Consider the following 14753-nt stretch of genomic DNA (forward strand, 5'->3'; position numbering starts at 1 on the left):
CAGCAGCCAGAGGGTCCTTCAGAAACGCACATCCGGGAGTTCCCTGGTGGTCCGGGGTTAAGAATCCGCCTGCCGATGCAGGGGAGTTGGGTTCCGTCCCTGGTCCGGGAAGGTTCCTCATGCTGTGGGGCGACTAAACCTGTGCACCCCAATTACAGAGCCCACGTGTCTAGAGCCCGAGGTCAGCAACAAGAGACGCCACTGCAGCGAGAAGCCTGCTCGCCGCCAGAGAGGAGCCTCTGCTCGCCACAACTAGAGAGGACCCGCGCACAGCAGCGGAGACCCAGCACGGCCGCAGAAGTAAAATAAGTGAGTAAATATTGAAAACCACCAGCTCACGTCAGACCTCATGATCCCTGCGCTCAGGACACTGCAGCGGCTTGCCGTCTCATTCAGAGTACGAGGCCACTCATCACCACGGCCCGCGGCCCCGTGATTGATGACCCTCTGCCTGGCTGACAAAATTCCCTCTGCTTCCCTCTGTCCCAGCCACTCCAGGCTCACAGCCTCCAGGTTGTAAAAGTGGTATTTAAACCGGAGTCCATCTGATTCAAGAGTTCACACCCTTTCCATTGAGAACAGTATCATCCTCTTTTACCAACGAGAAAACAGATGTTCAATGTGTTTAGAGAATCCCTGGCGGTCCAGTGGTTAGGACTCGTGGTCTCACTGCTGTGGACCGGGGTTCAATCCCTGGTTGAGGAACTGAGTCCCACCTGCTATGCAACCTAGAAACAAATAAATAAGTTTCTAGGTTGCATAAGACCAGGCTATGCTTATGTGACTAGGAAATTATATCAGCATTATCCATAGAATTAAATCCTGGGGCATCTCCCACCGCTTCTTATAGAAGATCACAAATGTCCACTAGTGTTGACCAGGTAATAAGGTCATTGGCTGTTCACTTCTACCACCATATTCCCCTGGATTTTATCTCTGCCCAGCTTATTGGGCCATAAAGAAGGCTGAGTGCCAGAGAATTGATGCTTCAGGATTGTGGTGCTGGAGAAGACTCTTCAGAGTCCCTTGAACAACAAGGAGATCAAACAATCAGTCAATCCTAAAGGAAATGAACCCTAAATACTCACTGGAAGGACTGATGCTGAAGCTGAAGCTCCAATATTTGGCCACCTGATGCGAAGAGCCGACTCATTGGAGAAGACCCTGATTCTGGGAAAGACTGAAGGCAGGAGAAGGTAGCAACAGAGGATGAGATGGTCTGATGGCATCACTGACTCTTTAGACATGAGTTTGAGCAAGCTCCAGGAGATAGTGAAGGACAGGGAAGCCTGGCGTGCTGCAGTCCATGGGGTCGCGAAGAATCAGACACGACTTAGCAACTGAACAACCACCTCAACAGCCCAACTTGTGGGCTTGGTCTCTTTAGCCTGGGATCATTTTTAACCCATCTCAGAAAGCCAGGAGACGACAATTTTCTTCCTTTAAATGCTCATGCTACCCACCACATAAGGGCAATTTTTTCATCCCCATAATTTTTGTAAATAAAGCCTTCTGGCCCCTGGGAGGCCCGAGTTCACTCCTGCCCCTAGCCTCTGCAGAGAGGCTAAGTCCAGGCCGGTCTCAGAGGGTGCCGGCCTTCGCTGCATCATCAGCGGAATCGTCGCCGGGGAGCAGAGGAAAGTGTAGCAGGCCCCTGAGGGGCCCACAAGCTCCGGACGACATGTCCCACCCACACTGTTCAGATCACGCCCGTACAAGAGGGCCCTGGCCTACTTTCTCCTGCGTGGAGATGGGCCCAGGGCTACTTCCTCCAGGGTGGACACCAGGCTGGGACGCGACTGGGCCTCAGGTGGTCAGGCTCCTGGTCCCTGGAGTCAGCACCCTGGGGTCCCATCAAGCACGCCTCCAGGAGCGCAAACCCGTCACCAGGCAGTAAATTCCTTTTCCGCCGTGGGCATTAGTGAGACCCAGCCGGCCGCTGTCAATCTCCCCGGGGCAGGCATCCAACGACCTAGGCTAGCAGGTGCCCCCTCCCCAGATGTGGTAGGTGGGGAGCCCGGGGCAGCTTGGGGGCATTCTCTAGAATTCTCTGCGAGGACGGTGGGAGGCATGAGGGTTTTAGGAAGAGGGAAGTGGGGACCTAGGCAAAGGTGCACCTCTGGGTCATGAAATCACTTGTGGCTGCTGGCTGGGCGTTTGGAAGGAGCAGCACCAAAGTGTCACCGAGCCAGCAAACCAAAGGCTCAGTGACCTTCCTCCGTGACTGGCACTGGATTATTGCTCTGCTGGAACACTCTTTGTTTTACGGGGGGTAGGGATTCTCTCTCTCTCTCTTTCTCGCTCCTTCCTCGCTTTCTTTCTTTTTCTGTCTTTTCTGGTGCCTAGGAGGAAGATCTGTAGTGGGGATTGGACAGGCTTGTGGGCGAGCAGACCTGGGTCTCTCATTTTGTAAATGGAGAAACCCCTGTTTTGAGGTGCAAAGAGGCTTGTCCACCTGGCACCCTTCCCAGCCGTGTGGCTGAGTTGTCAGGGCTCCCCAGCCCCAGCGTCTCATGGCGACAGGAACCCCCCACAGGATAGCTGTGGGCTTAGAGGTGCCCAAGCCTACAAGAGCCCAGGAGGCGCCTGCCATGAGGTCAGGGCCCTTGGCAACCGTCTGGTCAAGGATGTCACGTCTGCCCGACCCCTCCGTCGTCAACTGGACTCTGACAGCAGCCCACACCTCCTGGGATCTTGAACTGTAGGCTTTGGAAAAGAAATCAAGCATTTATTTGGAGCCAGGTTTGAGAAGTTAACTGCGTGGGGACCAATTGCAGTAGAAATATTTGGTGGAGGTTAGGGAGGTGACGTGTGTCGAAAGCGCTGAGACCTCTCAGGCCGGCTCCTCCAGCATCTGCAGACCGTGCCTGTGTCTCACTGGACGGCCCTCGTAAAGTGTGATTCTCATCCTTACGCAGTGACCTGAGTCCTCCCAGACTCGGTGCTTACTGCCTGCTGCTGCTCTAGTATCTGTATTCGAGAACATTTAACTCTTTCCTGGAGTTCCAACACTTTGCATCTCTGATTCGGGTTGGGAGCCGAGCCCCTAATCAATGAAGGGAAGCTGGATTTGCCTGTTGGCTGCGGTTCCCCCTGTGTCCTCGGATGTTAACCAACCCTCCCTCTCCACCCAGGGCTTCCCTGGTGGCTCAGCTGGTAAAGAATCCGCCTGCAACGCAGGAGACCCCAGTTCAGTTCCTGGGTTGGGAAGATCCGCTGGAGAAGGGGACAGCTACCCACTCCAGTATTCTGGCCTGGAGAATCCCATGGACAGAGGAGCCTGGCGGGGTACAGTCCGTGGGGTCGCAAGCAGTGGGACCCGACTGAGTGACGTTCACTTTCACTTCCCTTTCCTCTCCACGCAGAAGCAGGGGAGTGGATGGCTTGGGGACAAGGCGGCGAGGGCGGAGGAAGGAAGGGCCCTCGACTGATCCTATGCCCTGCCCCCCACCCTCCAGGCCCCACTCTGAGGCTGTGACCAAGTGCTCTTCCCGCAGCTGCTGCTGAAGCACCTGTGTATCCCGCGTGGCCCCGCTCCATTTGGAGGCTCAGCGGTCCTGTCCCCCCAGTTTTCCTGTACAGAGCACAGACGAGGCTCCTGCCTCCCTGCCGTTCAGGCACCATCCTTCCCGGCGGTCCCCCGTGCCCACCTGAAACCAAGCAGTGGTGACCAGAAGTGTCTGCACCCCGAATACCCTCTGGGGGGGTGGGAGCTGGTCGTTCCCTCAACCAGTGAGGGCCAAGCACACTCACAACTTGGGAAAGAAGACGATCTCTGCCAGGGGGCTGGGGGTTACATTGCGAACTGGGGAGAGGGCCAGTAAACAAACACAGGGCTCGGTCAGCACAGTGGCCGGAGCGACTCGGCCCTGGAGAGTCAGAGGAGGAGGAGGCGGGCAGAGGCTGCCCACCGCCCCAGGGGCAACCGGAAGGGCAGGCGAGGTGGTGAGTGACACCACAGTGCCGCTCAGCCACCCGCTGCAGAGGCTCAGAACCAGTGGCTCCCCATCCCTACTGTGGCCGCCAGCGCCGCCTGGGGCGGGGACAGACGCCGTTTACTGTGGCCTGGCCATGCAGCTGAAGCCTCCCAGTTGGACGGGAGCTCTCTGAGGAGGAAGGGGAGCCCGCCCCCACCCCAGGGCAGGCGGTCTCCACTCCAGGCCCCTGGGAGGGTCCCGTCCATGGATCTCTCAGCGGGGCCCTGACAGCCACGTCTCCTCCACGGCTGGGCCCCCGAGGACCCGAGTGCTGGCTGCAGCCTAGCTCCCTGCCCGGCTCTGGGCTGGACCCTGCCCACGCGTCCTGCTTGGGCACGGCGCCCCCAGGCCGCACCGCAGGTCGGGGATGGGGTTTCAGCCTGATCTTTAGCACCAGCTGTGTGCGGCCAGGCTGCTGGGAATTCGGGGAGCTGGTGCCAGACGGAGCAGAGCCGACCCCGGGAGGCAGCCCTGCTGCCCTTGGGACCGGAGGCGGGGCGGCCTCAGACGGTCCCCCCGCCGGGGTCCTGGCCCCAGCTGGGCAGTGGGCATGGGGGTCTGGGGGCAGCCATGACCCCAGTGGGCCTCAGTTTCCCCGGGTCAAGCAGCCCACAGCATCGAGCTCTCCCTGGGGGTGTCTCGGGCTTAGGCACAGGGGTGGGGGTCCCCGTCCCCGCCCTTGGAAGCCCTGGGCTGATGTGGGAGACCCAGCCCCTCCCCTGGGAGCGCCAGTCTACTGGGGAGACAGGTCCTGACTTCAGCGTTTCTCCGCTCAATTTAGCCAACATTTGACACCCAAGAGTTCTTCCTACAACACAGCCCCGTCACTTCTCTGCCTGGCAACCTATCGCGGCTCCTCACCCACTCCAAAACAAATGCCAACTTCCTGGCAGGCGCAGAAATCACTATGAGTGCTGGCGGGGGTGGGCCTGCTGGAGAAGGCCCTTCCAGCCCGGAGGCCCCCCCAGGACAGGCGGCGCTCTCCTTTGCCCAGAGGGGACGCGTCCTTGCGGGGCGGGGAGGGCGCAGGGTAGAGACACTTCTGACCAGCTGCCAGCCCGGGGGCTGTGGGTGCGGGAGAGCCTGCCTGGGTGCAGGGTGGAGGCAGACACCAGGGCCCTGGGGGACCCCTGGCTAGGGGGAGGCAGGCCTGAGACGCGCGCAGGCGAGCCCGTGGGGCCACAGGGACCGGATGCTCCATGTGGGGGTCACAGGAGGGTGGGCGGGTCATCCTGCGGACAGGAGAGACGGTGAATGCAGGGGTCGAGAGGCTGGTGTGCCCGAGCTGGAGCGGACAAGCATGCAGGTTGGGAGTGGGGGCGGGTGTCAGTGGGTGGAGAAAGCTCGGCCAGCACCAGGAGCTCAGATTCAGGGCAAACAGGCTCTGCACGGCTGGGGGCTCCAAGGGGCCCCAGGGTCTAAGTCAGGAGGCTGAGCTGGGCTGCCTCCAGGGCTCCCGAGGCAGGGCCCTCACCATCTCCAGTAGGTCATCCACATGGTCAGAAAAAACTCCGATGGGAGCGAAAGACAAGGGCACGTTTTACATCTCCATGCACAGATGGTGTTCACACCCACGCTGCGCTACTGGCAGAGCGCCAAGGATTAGCCGTTCATCGCCAGCGGTCATCTGTGCCTGGCGTGTGTGCCTCTGGGCTACAGGTGCCGAGTGCTCCAATGTAAACATTTAAAATACGCTACTCATGTTTTATTTATTTTTAAGTTTGTATTGGGTATAGCTAATTAATGGGGCTTCCCCGTTGGCTCAGTCTAAAGAATCCGTCTGCAATGCAGGAGACACAGAAGACGCGAGTTCAGTTCCTGAGTGAGGAAGATCCCCGGGAGGAGGAAATGGCAACCCACTCCAGTATTCTTGCTGGGAAAACCCCACAGACAGGAGCCCACAGGGTCACGGAGTCGGATACAACTGGGCAACTGAGCTCACAGCCGATTAACAAACATCGCTGTAACAGTTTCAGGTTACTACTCATGCTTTAGCCCTGCTTTATCATTTCTTCCTTGAAAAAAAATACCAGAAGGCTCAAAAATTGCAAACAGCTGGGCCCTTCTCAACTTCTGAGAGGCCCTGGTGTGCCTTTCAATGAGGTTCTCAAGCAAAGAATACAGCTTGGAGGCTGAAAATGTTGACTTTATTATTATTATTATTTTATTTCTGAAAATGTTGACTTATCTAATTTTTAAAAGTCAGAACGTCAGGGGGAGGAGGCTGAGCTGTAACGAGATGAGCCCACCCTTGCTGCCCCAGCCTGGATCACTCACGAGCTGCGGCCCGAGGGAGCCCTGGGCGACGGCTCTCGGCCCGGCGCCATGAACCTCTCTCCATGAACCTCTCCATGAACCGACGCGGTGCGTCCACCTCCGGGGCTGTCATGAGGGCAAACGGCGCTCTGGGGTGACAGGGGTGCAGGTGGGGGACGGAGGAAGGGCCTTAAGAGGTTCCAGTCTCCAGCTGTAAAAAAACAAGCGGCAGCGATGGAAAACACAAGGAACCCAGCAAACAGGACAGGGATGACTTGGGAAAGCTGACTCATCTTGGAGAGCGTTTCGTCATGGAGAGCATTTCATGATGGAGCAAATGTTGGACCCTGGAGAGGCTCAGGGTATCTATTGTACATTGGCCGTGTTCACGTAAAGAAACTGCAGACCGAGTCATCAAAGACTCAAGAGAAGACTCAAGAGTGTCCCACCGGAAGGGAGCTTGTCTTGTTGCTGTTGGAGGCTCTGGAAGGTTCTGTCGGGCCCCAGGCCCCGGGAGGCCCCACCTGCCCCAGGAGACGGGGCCTGCGGAGGCCCGGCCCTCCAGGAAGCCAGGGTCTGCAGGCCCTTTCTCAGGAGAGTGTGGGCCCAGGCTCGTCCGAGGCTAAAAGCTGCCTTTCAAGCATGAAATTGCCCTCGGGGCTGAGGGCTTCATTCCTGGGAGGCCACAGGGGTTCGTCACAAGCAGGAGGTGAGAAAGACGTGAACTGAGCCTGACCGGTGGCGGGGCTGGAGCTGGGGCGGTGGGGGGCACGGACAGCTGTGTGCCGGGGGGTGGGTGTGGACGGGTCCGGAGAGCAGCTGGGGGTTGGAGGGAGGCGGGGGGCCGGGGTGTGCGCCCTCAAGCTCTCAGCTGTGCCTCCCCGAGGAAGGAGCGGTGGAGTGGAGCCCTGGGTCTGACCCCAGCCCATACGTGGGCCCAGATCCTGCAGCCGTCTCCGCAGGGCCGCAGGCAGGCTTTTCATTTATGCAGAGTCCCGTCTTTTGGTGTCGCTGTGATGTATGTACGTGGGCACGTGTGTACAGGTCTTCAGTCAGAAGCCTGCCCAGCACATTCACCTGCACCCCAGGCCAGCAGAGAGGCGATCCTAAGCCAACCCGCACAGAGAGGTCATGGCCTCTGAGTTCAAGTGCTCCCCCGTATCAGTCACCCGGCCTCCAAATCCATGGGCCTCAACCTGGGAACCCACTCGGGCAGCAGGTGACAGGACTCCAGAAGGTTCCGGAGATCATCCCAGTCGCCCCAAGCCATGGGGAGCAAGAGGGGTCCCGTGCGGGCCTGAGCTCCTCGTCCCGTGGGGACAGGAGAGTGATAGTAAGCCGACTGTGTCTTCACCCAGAGTCACCCAGGGGGAGAAAACAGCACAGCTCCCGCCCGGGGTGCTTCTGGGGGGTGGGGAGCCTTCCTCTAACCAAGGGCCCCCGGGGCTTGAGCCTCCAGCCCTCAGGAGGGCCAGGAAGGCCATGCCCAGGGAAGGGTGTAAGATTTCCCTGGCTCACTGGGAAAGGTCCTGGAGGACGGTCAGAACACCCCACATGGGCGTGCGTGGTAGCCAGCGAATACCTCGGAGGGGCTGGGCTGGGGGCTAGGCGACCCCGTTTGCACCCCTTTCTCACCCTCTGCCGTCACAGAGGCCCACGCCAGTGCTAGCCCAGGACGGGGGGTGCAGGGAAGTCTCACCTCCATGGTGTGCGTGGCCGACCTGGCTGCACATCACGTTCCTTTGACAGGACACGGGATGCGGGATGGAGGGGAGAGGATGCGTGAGAGCCGTGGGCCCGTCTCCTCAGAGTCCAGGCATCTCAACCGTGGCCAGTGCGGAGCGGACCGGCGCGTCTGAGCAGGCCTGGGGGCTGCCTCGGGCTCTGGGGAGACTACAAGCTACCCGCGCCAGCCCAGACGATGCGGCACTGGGAACACGCAACCCGTGTGTGTGTACACACGCACACACGCACACACCGCCCCGAGTGTGAGCGGTCAGACACCTGCCCCGGGAGTACACGCACAAGTGAGGCCCGGGGCCGCGGTGTGCCAGGGGCGTGCCTCACCGTGCCCTCCCCTGAGAGGACCCTCGGCCCCTTCGCTTTGTCTGGATCTGCGATCACGCCTTGCTCACTGGATTCCACAAACCGGATCCCTGTCCTCAAGGAGCGAGCGGGGTTGCCCCCAAGCAGACGGAGTGGCCCTGTGCCCCGCGTCCTTCTGGGCCCGCCCGCCCCCCAAAGGAAACCTGTGACCAGCCCCCCACCTCGATTCCCACCTTCCATCCGCACGTCCTGACACCCAGCCGTCTGCCCTGCCTGCTTCAGTCCCCAGCTCGGCGGGCGGGGCCGGCTCTCCCACCTCAGGGAGCTCACCACCTCCCGGGAGGCCTCCTGGCTGCAGACCCCCAGGGTCTCGCCCTGCCCTTCCCTTTAGGGGTTACACCCTCTGGTCTGTCTGGGGCTGGGACTAGCTCCCCAAGGCTGGGTCTGCGTGGCGCCACTTCAGATGCTGATTCCCAAGAGGGCAGCGGCTTTGGGTGTCTGCGTGACTTATGGTGTCAAGGGTCCCCAGGGGTCAGCTTAATGGAAAAATTAAGGCCCTGGATGATGAGAAGGCGCCCGCTAACAGGATCACATAAACGAGGCAGGCTTGAGCAAGCCAATCTGGTTGAGAGCTTAATGCTCTGCGCGGAGTTGGATGAGCCCATGTCACAGGACCCTTCCATCTCTGACCTCCCGGAGGCGAGGGCGGGAACCCCGGGGGGGCCCTGCCCTGCCAAGCCTGGGCTGGAGGAGGAGAGGGAGGCGGGCTGAGTGGGAGGGGCGGGGGCAGCGGGAGTCCGCTGTGACCTACATCTGTCCCGGCGCCACCGGCCGGCCACCGGCAGTCCATTCAGAGCCTCCGGCAGCAGCTGGACGTGGGGAGGCGGGAGCGGCCGGGAGGCCGGAGGCCGGCTGTGCACCCAGGTCAGTGGGCCCTGCACATCTGGCTGCCCACTGGGGCGGGGGCGGAGAAGGAGAGGCTGGGATCCCGTCGCCCTTCTCTGCTCAGGAAGGGCAGGCAGGGGGCAGGGGCCCCAGGGCCCCCCGGGCGGTACATCCCCTCCAATGGCTGGGGGACTTGGAGCTACTGCAAGTCTTTAGGGGCGGTTCCGTCCCAGGCTGGGACTCTCCCGGCGCTGCTCAGCTGGCAACGCCGACCAGCTTAAACACTCTGAGCAGCTGTCCAGAATAAGGACCTCCGGTCTGGAACTCAGCACATCTTGATTAATAACACGGTCAAACAGGGAGAAGAGCCCCGGGTGTCTTTCCCTGCCCTGACTCCTACGCGTCGAGAAGCTGGAGGCAGCAGGAAGCGGGAGGGCTGGATGAAGCTGGTGGGGCGGGGGCGGAGGGCTGAGGGCCTGGGGGAGACCCGCAGACGTTCCTGGGGACTCAAGCTGCCGTCTGGTGCAGAGAGTTAAAATTCTTCTCCAACTCCATGAGGACCACCACCTGGTCCCCAACCAAACGGACCTCTCGCCCTTCGCCTTTGACCTTGTCCCGGACCTGGTTTACTCCTGAAGGGGCCAAGGTCGGGAGGGCGAGCTGGCCAGCGTGGGCCCCCTGAGTCCCCATGCGGGCTCGGCCGCTCTCCCGTCTCAGGTCTCAGCTGGGGTCTGGAGGCGGGAGGCTGGAGGGACAGACGCGGGAGGATTATGCTTCTTGGCGTGTGACGAACGGCTGAGTAAGTAACCGAGAGCCGCCCAAGGGTGATGGAGACACAAGGTGAAGATGCTGACTAAGACGTCCGCGCTCACTGCGCCAGGGTGGAGGCGGCGGGCAGGCTCGGGGTGGTGGTCCTGGGCGTGGGTGAGACGGAGCCCCGCACACCCACCCCTCCGCCGTGGCCAGCTGGGTTCCCCTCCGTCCCGCTCGCCCGCCCCGGCGACCCCCCGTGGAGCGGCGGCTGTGGCCCGTGACCGCCCCAGAACGCGGCTGGCGCACTGCGGCATTCCAGCGCTCTGGGGCGCGGCCGGGCAGTGGGGGGGACGCCCCGGGCCGGGGTGCCAGCGGGTGGGCAGTTGTGAAACGGAGGCTCCTCGCTCGGAGGATGGAATGTGCCTTGTCATGTGATTCTATATTGAGGGCTCTTTGGGCAGGAGATGGAATCTCCAAAATGGAACCCTTGGCCACGGGCCAACCGCGCTGGGGGTGGGACTGCTGGGAAATTCTTTCAAGGCACCCCCTACCCGGTCCACTCACGGCCGTCCTAACGGCGCTCAGCCCAGCCCAGCCCCAGGCCCCCTGCCCTCTCCTGGCCGCCCGCCCCATCAGCCTCAATGGACGGTGGTCGGTTGCCGTTGAGTGGGAGTCAGAGGGGTGCTGCTGGTGGTGGAGGGGGTCTGGGAGGCACTCTTGCCCACCTGATGTTATAACTCACTGGCTTTGGAGGGGGTGGATGGATTTATGGGGATCCGGATGTCCCGGGCTAGAAGACCTTACGGGCAGCCCAGGGATCCTTGCCCACAGGCCTGGCGATCTGGATTCCAGATTGGGTGGGGTGGGAGCTGGAGGGCTGCAGGCCCTGCTCAAGACCATCGGGGCTGGTGGAGGGGCCCACAGTCCCAGAGGACGCCGCTGGAGAGCTCTCATCCTCAGTCAAGGGGTCAGGCCGGGAACAGCTGGGAGGCCCTGAGGTCTGGAGTTTGCTCTCCTGACTTTAGGGTGGCTGTGTCCCGCCCTCTGAGCGTCCTTTGGGCCCAGGGCCCCACCATCATGCCAGGCCTCCAGCACAGCTTGTAGCTCATCCATGGTTTCCTTTCCCTGGGTGAGATTCCAAGCAGGCAGCGCCCTACCCTCCCTGGTCCCCGGGAGGTGGGCCGTGCTGGGCCGGCGAGTGGGGGAGAGGAGCTCCCCGGCAGGCTGGGGTGCCGAGGTGTGGGAAGGACAGGGGAGACCGCCTGGACCTTTCTAAGCAATCCTGCCTTCTGTTCTCAGGTCAGTCAGCGCCAAAGAGGAGCCGGAACCATGGCAGGTGGGAGCAGCGCCCCCTCCACTCCGCTCACCCGCATGGCGCCCACCAGCTGAGGGCGGGGGGCAGGGCACAGAGCATGTGCCTTGTTAGTTACGGATTTGGGTTTTAGCTTGTTTTCCTGGATCCAGGGTGCAGAACCCACTCCCCCATGGGCCCTGATTCCCACCAAGAGCCCTTTTCCACGCTCCCTTCCCCACCCCCCTCTCCCGGGACCCTCTTGGGGTCTCCCCAGGGCACCTGTGGCTACTCCCCGGGGGCGGCACTCACACGTGGGAAGACCACCGCCATACCCGCTAGAAAGCCCCAAAGCCCTTCTCCCCAGAGGAGTTGAGGAGCCAGCCCTGCTCAACCGTGGGGGGCGGGGGGCCCCTCCGGCGATAGGTTTAAGCTGAGGCCCACCTCCCTTCCCACCACCTCCTCCAGGGAAATCCCTCAAGAAGTCCTCCACGCCGGGCGTGAGCATCTGGCAGCTGGTGGAGGAGGTGCCCAAAGGCTGCAGCACGCCCGACTTCGTGCAGAAGCCCATTGCCTTGGCGCTGCAGGAGGGTGAGGCCCGGGAGGGGCCTGGAGGGGACGGGGGACCCCGGCCCTGATCCAGCCCAGCCCCCAGCCCCTGTGTCCGTCACTTCACCCTACACCTGGGGTTGCCGGGTCCCCACAGGGCACGGGGCCTGAGGAGCAGGGAGGTAAAGGGGTGCAGGCCTGCCACGGGACAAGCATCTGGGAAGGAGGGTGGGGGTGTGCTGAGCCAGGGAGCAGGGGGTCGTGGGGCGGCCCTGGGCCCTGCCCTCTCCTGGCCTGCAAGCAGCCCTGCAGAGGCACCCTTGAAACGGAGTGAAATGGGGCTCCCTTTGCTGGCCGCCCCAGGGCCCACAGGCCGCAGAGAATGGAGCCCGGGAAGCAGAGGGCACGGGCCGCGGGGAGGGGAGAGCGGGCGCCCTTTCCCCAGCACAGGCCCCCAGCGGGTTTCAGAGCCCCCCGCGTTCTGGCCTGAGGAGAATAAGGCTCCCTCCCCCCTTAAAGCTGACTGTACATCCCAGCAACACTGTCACGAGAAACCGCGTCTCTCACCAGCGGTGGGGGACTTGCATCTTTACTCCAAACTGTTCTCTGCTGAGACACTCCCGGCGGGGCAGGGGCCTGAGGGCGGGCAGCCCCCCAAACCCCGGCTTCCAGGCAGAGACGGAGCTGGGCTCTTTCCCGAGGCTGGAACCCTGGGTCTCAGGACCGGCCCCTTCGAGCACCACCACCAGGCTTTGCCGAGGTCGCCATCCCGCCGCAGAGAGTGGACACGGGACCCACAGAGGACTCCCCCTCCTCAGGCCCCCGCCCCGCCCTGGCCCTCAGGGGCCCCAGGCTCAGCAGACACAGATGGGGGAGGGCGTCCCTCGGGCACCTGAGACTGCGCTCCTGCCTGGGACCCCAGGACCAAGGGCAGGCGCCCCTCTTGGAACGGGCAGCTGAAGTGCCCAGAGCAACGGAGTGAGCATGCATTACACTCCCTGTCCCTCCTCCCCCAACCCGTCAAACTGCCCGCCTCTCCCGGCTGCAGGGAAGACTGCCACCTTCCGGGCTGTGGTCTGCGGGGAGCCCAGGCCCAGGGTGCGCTGGCACTGCTCCAGAGGGGACCTCAGCAGCTCCAGCAAGTACCAGGTCTCGTCCGGCACCGGCAGCAGGGAGCACGTGCTGCAGGTAGGGGCGGTGGTCCTCCCGGGGGGGTCCTCCCTTCTCCTCCCAGAGCCAGGGTAGACCAGCAGGCCGGCCGACCTCTGCTGAGAGGGCTGGAGCTTCCTTCAAGCCCTGGAAGCAGGCTGCCTGGGTTACCACTCCAGCCTTGAAAAGTCACTTTATTCTCCCTCTCTTTCTTCCCCTGCGAATTGGGGTGATAATACTGCCTCCTTCCATGGGGCTTTTATGAGCATTGAAGGTTTAGGTAATAAACCTCACCCAGGCCTGACCTACAGTGAACACTCAGTCGATATTGGTCGGTATCAGTAATATTTACAGTTACACATCACAGAACACCTACTATGTCCTGCTCCTCGGCTAATCGTTTGACCTAGACTGTATATTTTATGAGACTGGGCTCCTCTGCGCTAAGAGGGCAGACTAGACTGCGTATTTTAATCCTGACCACTCATGGCTTTGGGGTGTTATTATTATTGTTATTATTATTTCGGCCACGCTGTGCGGCATGCAGGATCTTAATTCTCTGACCAGGGATCGAACCCATGTGCCCCGCATTGGGAGCTTTGGGTTTTAACCACTGGACTGCCAAGAAAGTGACAATTTTTTTGTTTATTTATTATTATTATTATTATTATTTGCCACACTGCACAGCTTGCAAGATCCTAACTCCCCGAACAGGGTTCAATGGGTATTATTCAAATGGGTATTATTATCCTCATTTTATAAGTAAATAAGCTAAGGTCCAGGGAGGTTAGGTAAGGGGCCTGCCGCACACACCAGAGACGGTAGTTAGTCCTGGATCCACTGGACTCCGGGAAGCCACTCTCTGCCCACCGCAGTCCTGACCTAGGTTTGGTCTCTGGTTCTGCTTTCCTGATGAACCCAGTAAGGGCCACGAAGACAAGAGCTTGCCTTGTTCATCTTTATGACATGGTTATGTCCAGTGACTGGAGGAAGGGGGGCTAGCCCTGTTCCCCTGCCCTCGGCCTCTCTGCAGATCAATAAACTGACCGGCGAGGACACGGACGTGTACCGCTGCACTGCAGTGAATGCCTATGGAGAGGCCACGTGCTCGGCCAGGCTCACGGTCATCGAAGGTGGGCCCGCCCGCCCCCCGCCCTGCCCGCTTCCTCCTGCCCCACCGGGGCTCAGGGTATGGGAGAGCCCTGAGGGGGATCAGGCCTCAAGGCTGGGGGGTGGGGGGGCCATGGAGGCTGCAGCCCGGGGGTGCGGAGCCCCAGGCTTCGTCCGCTGCTGCAGCCTCCACCCCTGGCTGGGGAGGCTCACACCCGCGGGCGCGCCCCACAGGTGTGCTGGGAGACGTCCTCTTGGCCCTGAGGAGCGAGGTCGGGGTCTGAACATTGGTTTCTAGTCCAATCTTCTGCTAACTCACTCAGGGGGCTTCAGTTTCCTCTCTTGGCCTCTGCTGTTTTGTCCAAGTCTGCGTGGAGTGGGGTGAGAATGGGGGGACAGGTAACAAAAAGGCCAGATCCTGCCTCAGACTTGCGTTGCTTTGGTTTGCTCGTGTTTCCGAAATTTCAAAGCAATCGTCAGCAAGGAATCAAAAGTAAACATGTCTTGTAAAGCAGATCTCATCTCTCAATTGGTTATGCTTTTCTGCACGAGTAACAGAAAACCCTCCTCGATGTGGCTCAAAAAGCAAAGCCACTTTCCTAGGCCCATGATAACAAGTCCCAGCGGGGTATCCAGGCTCTGGCAGAGCTCAGGGCTGTTTTGGGGAGCCAGACGCCTCCCATGGTGTGCCATCCTGACCTCATAGGCTGGCTGCTACAGACCCAGTTAACCCACGT

General features: G+C 61.1%; 1 protein-coding gene across 1 annotated transcript in view; it reads left to right on the forward strand.

Moving 5' to 3' along the window:
• The first annotated feature begins 9094 nt into the window (after positions 1-9094).
• Positions 9095-14753, forward strand: part of IGFN1 (immunoglobulin like and fibronectin type III domain containing 1) — a 28621-nt gene continuing 22962 nt past the window's right edge. The window contains exons 1-5 of the mRNA XM_065936347.1: positions 9095-9203; positions 11217-11253; positions 11677-11799; positions 12806-12945; positions 13940-14039. Of these exons, the coding sequence (XP_065792419.1) occupies positions 11247-11253; positions 11677-11799; positions 12806-12945; positions 13940-14039 (370 nt within the window). The 5' untranslated portion in view covers positions 9095-9203; positions 11217-11246. The remainder of the gene's footprint in view (positions 9204-11216; positions 11254-11676; positions 11800-12805; positions 12946-13939; positions 14040-14753) is intronic.

The sequence above is a fragment of the Muntiacus reevesi genome, chromosome 5 (assembly GCF_963930625.1).
Source record: "Muntiacus reevesi chromosome 5, mMunRee1.1, whole genome shotgun sequence".
Lineage (NCBI taxonomy): Eukaryota > Metazoa > Chordata > Mammalia > Artiodactyla > Cervidae > Muntiacus > Muntiacus reevesi.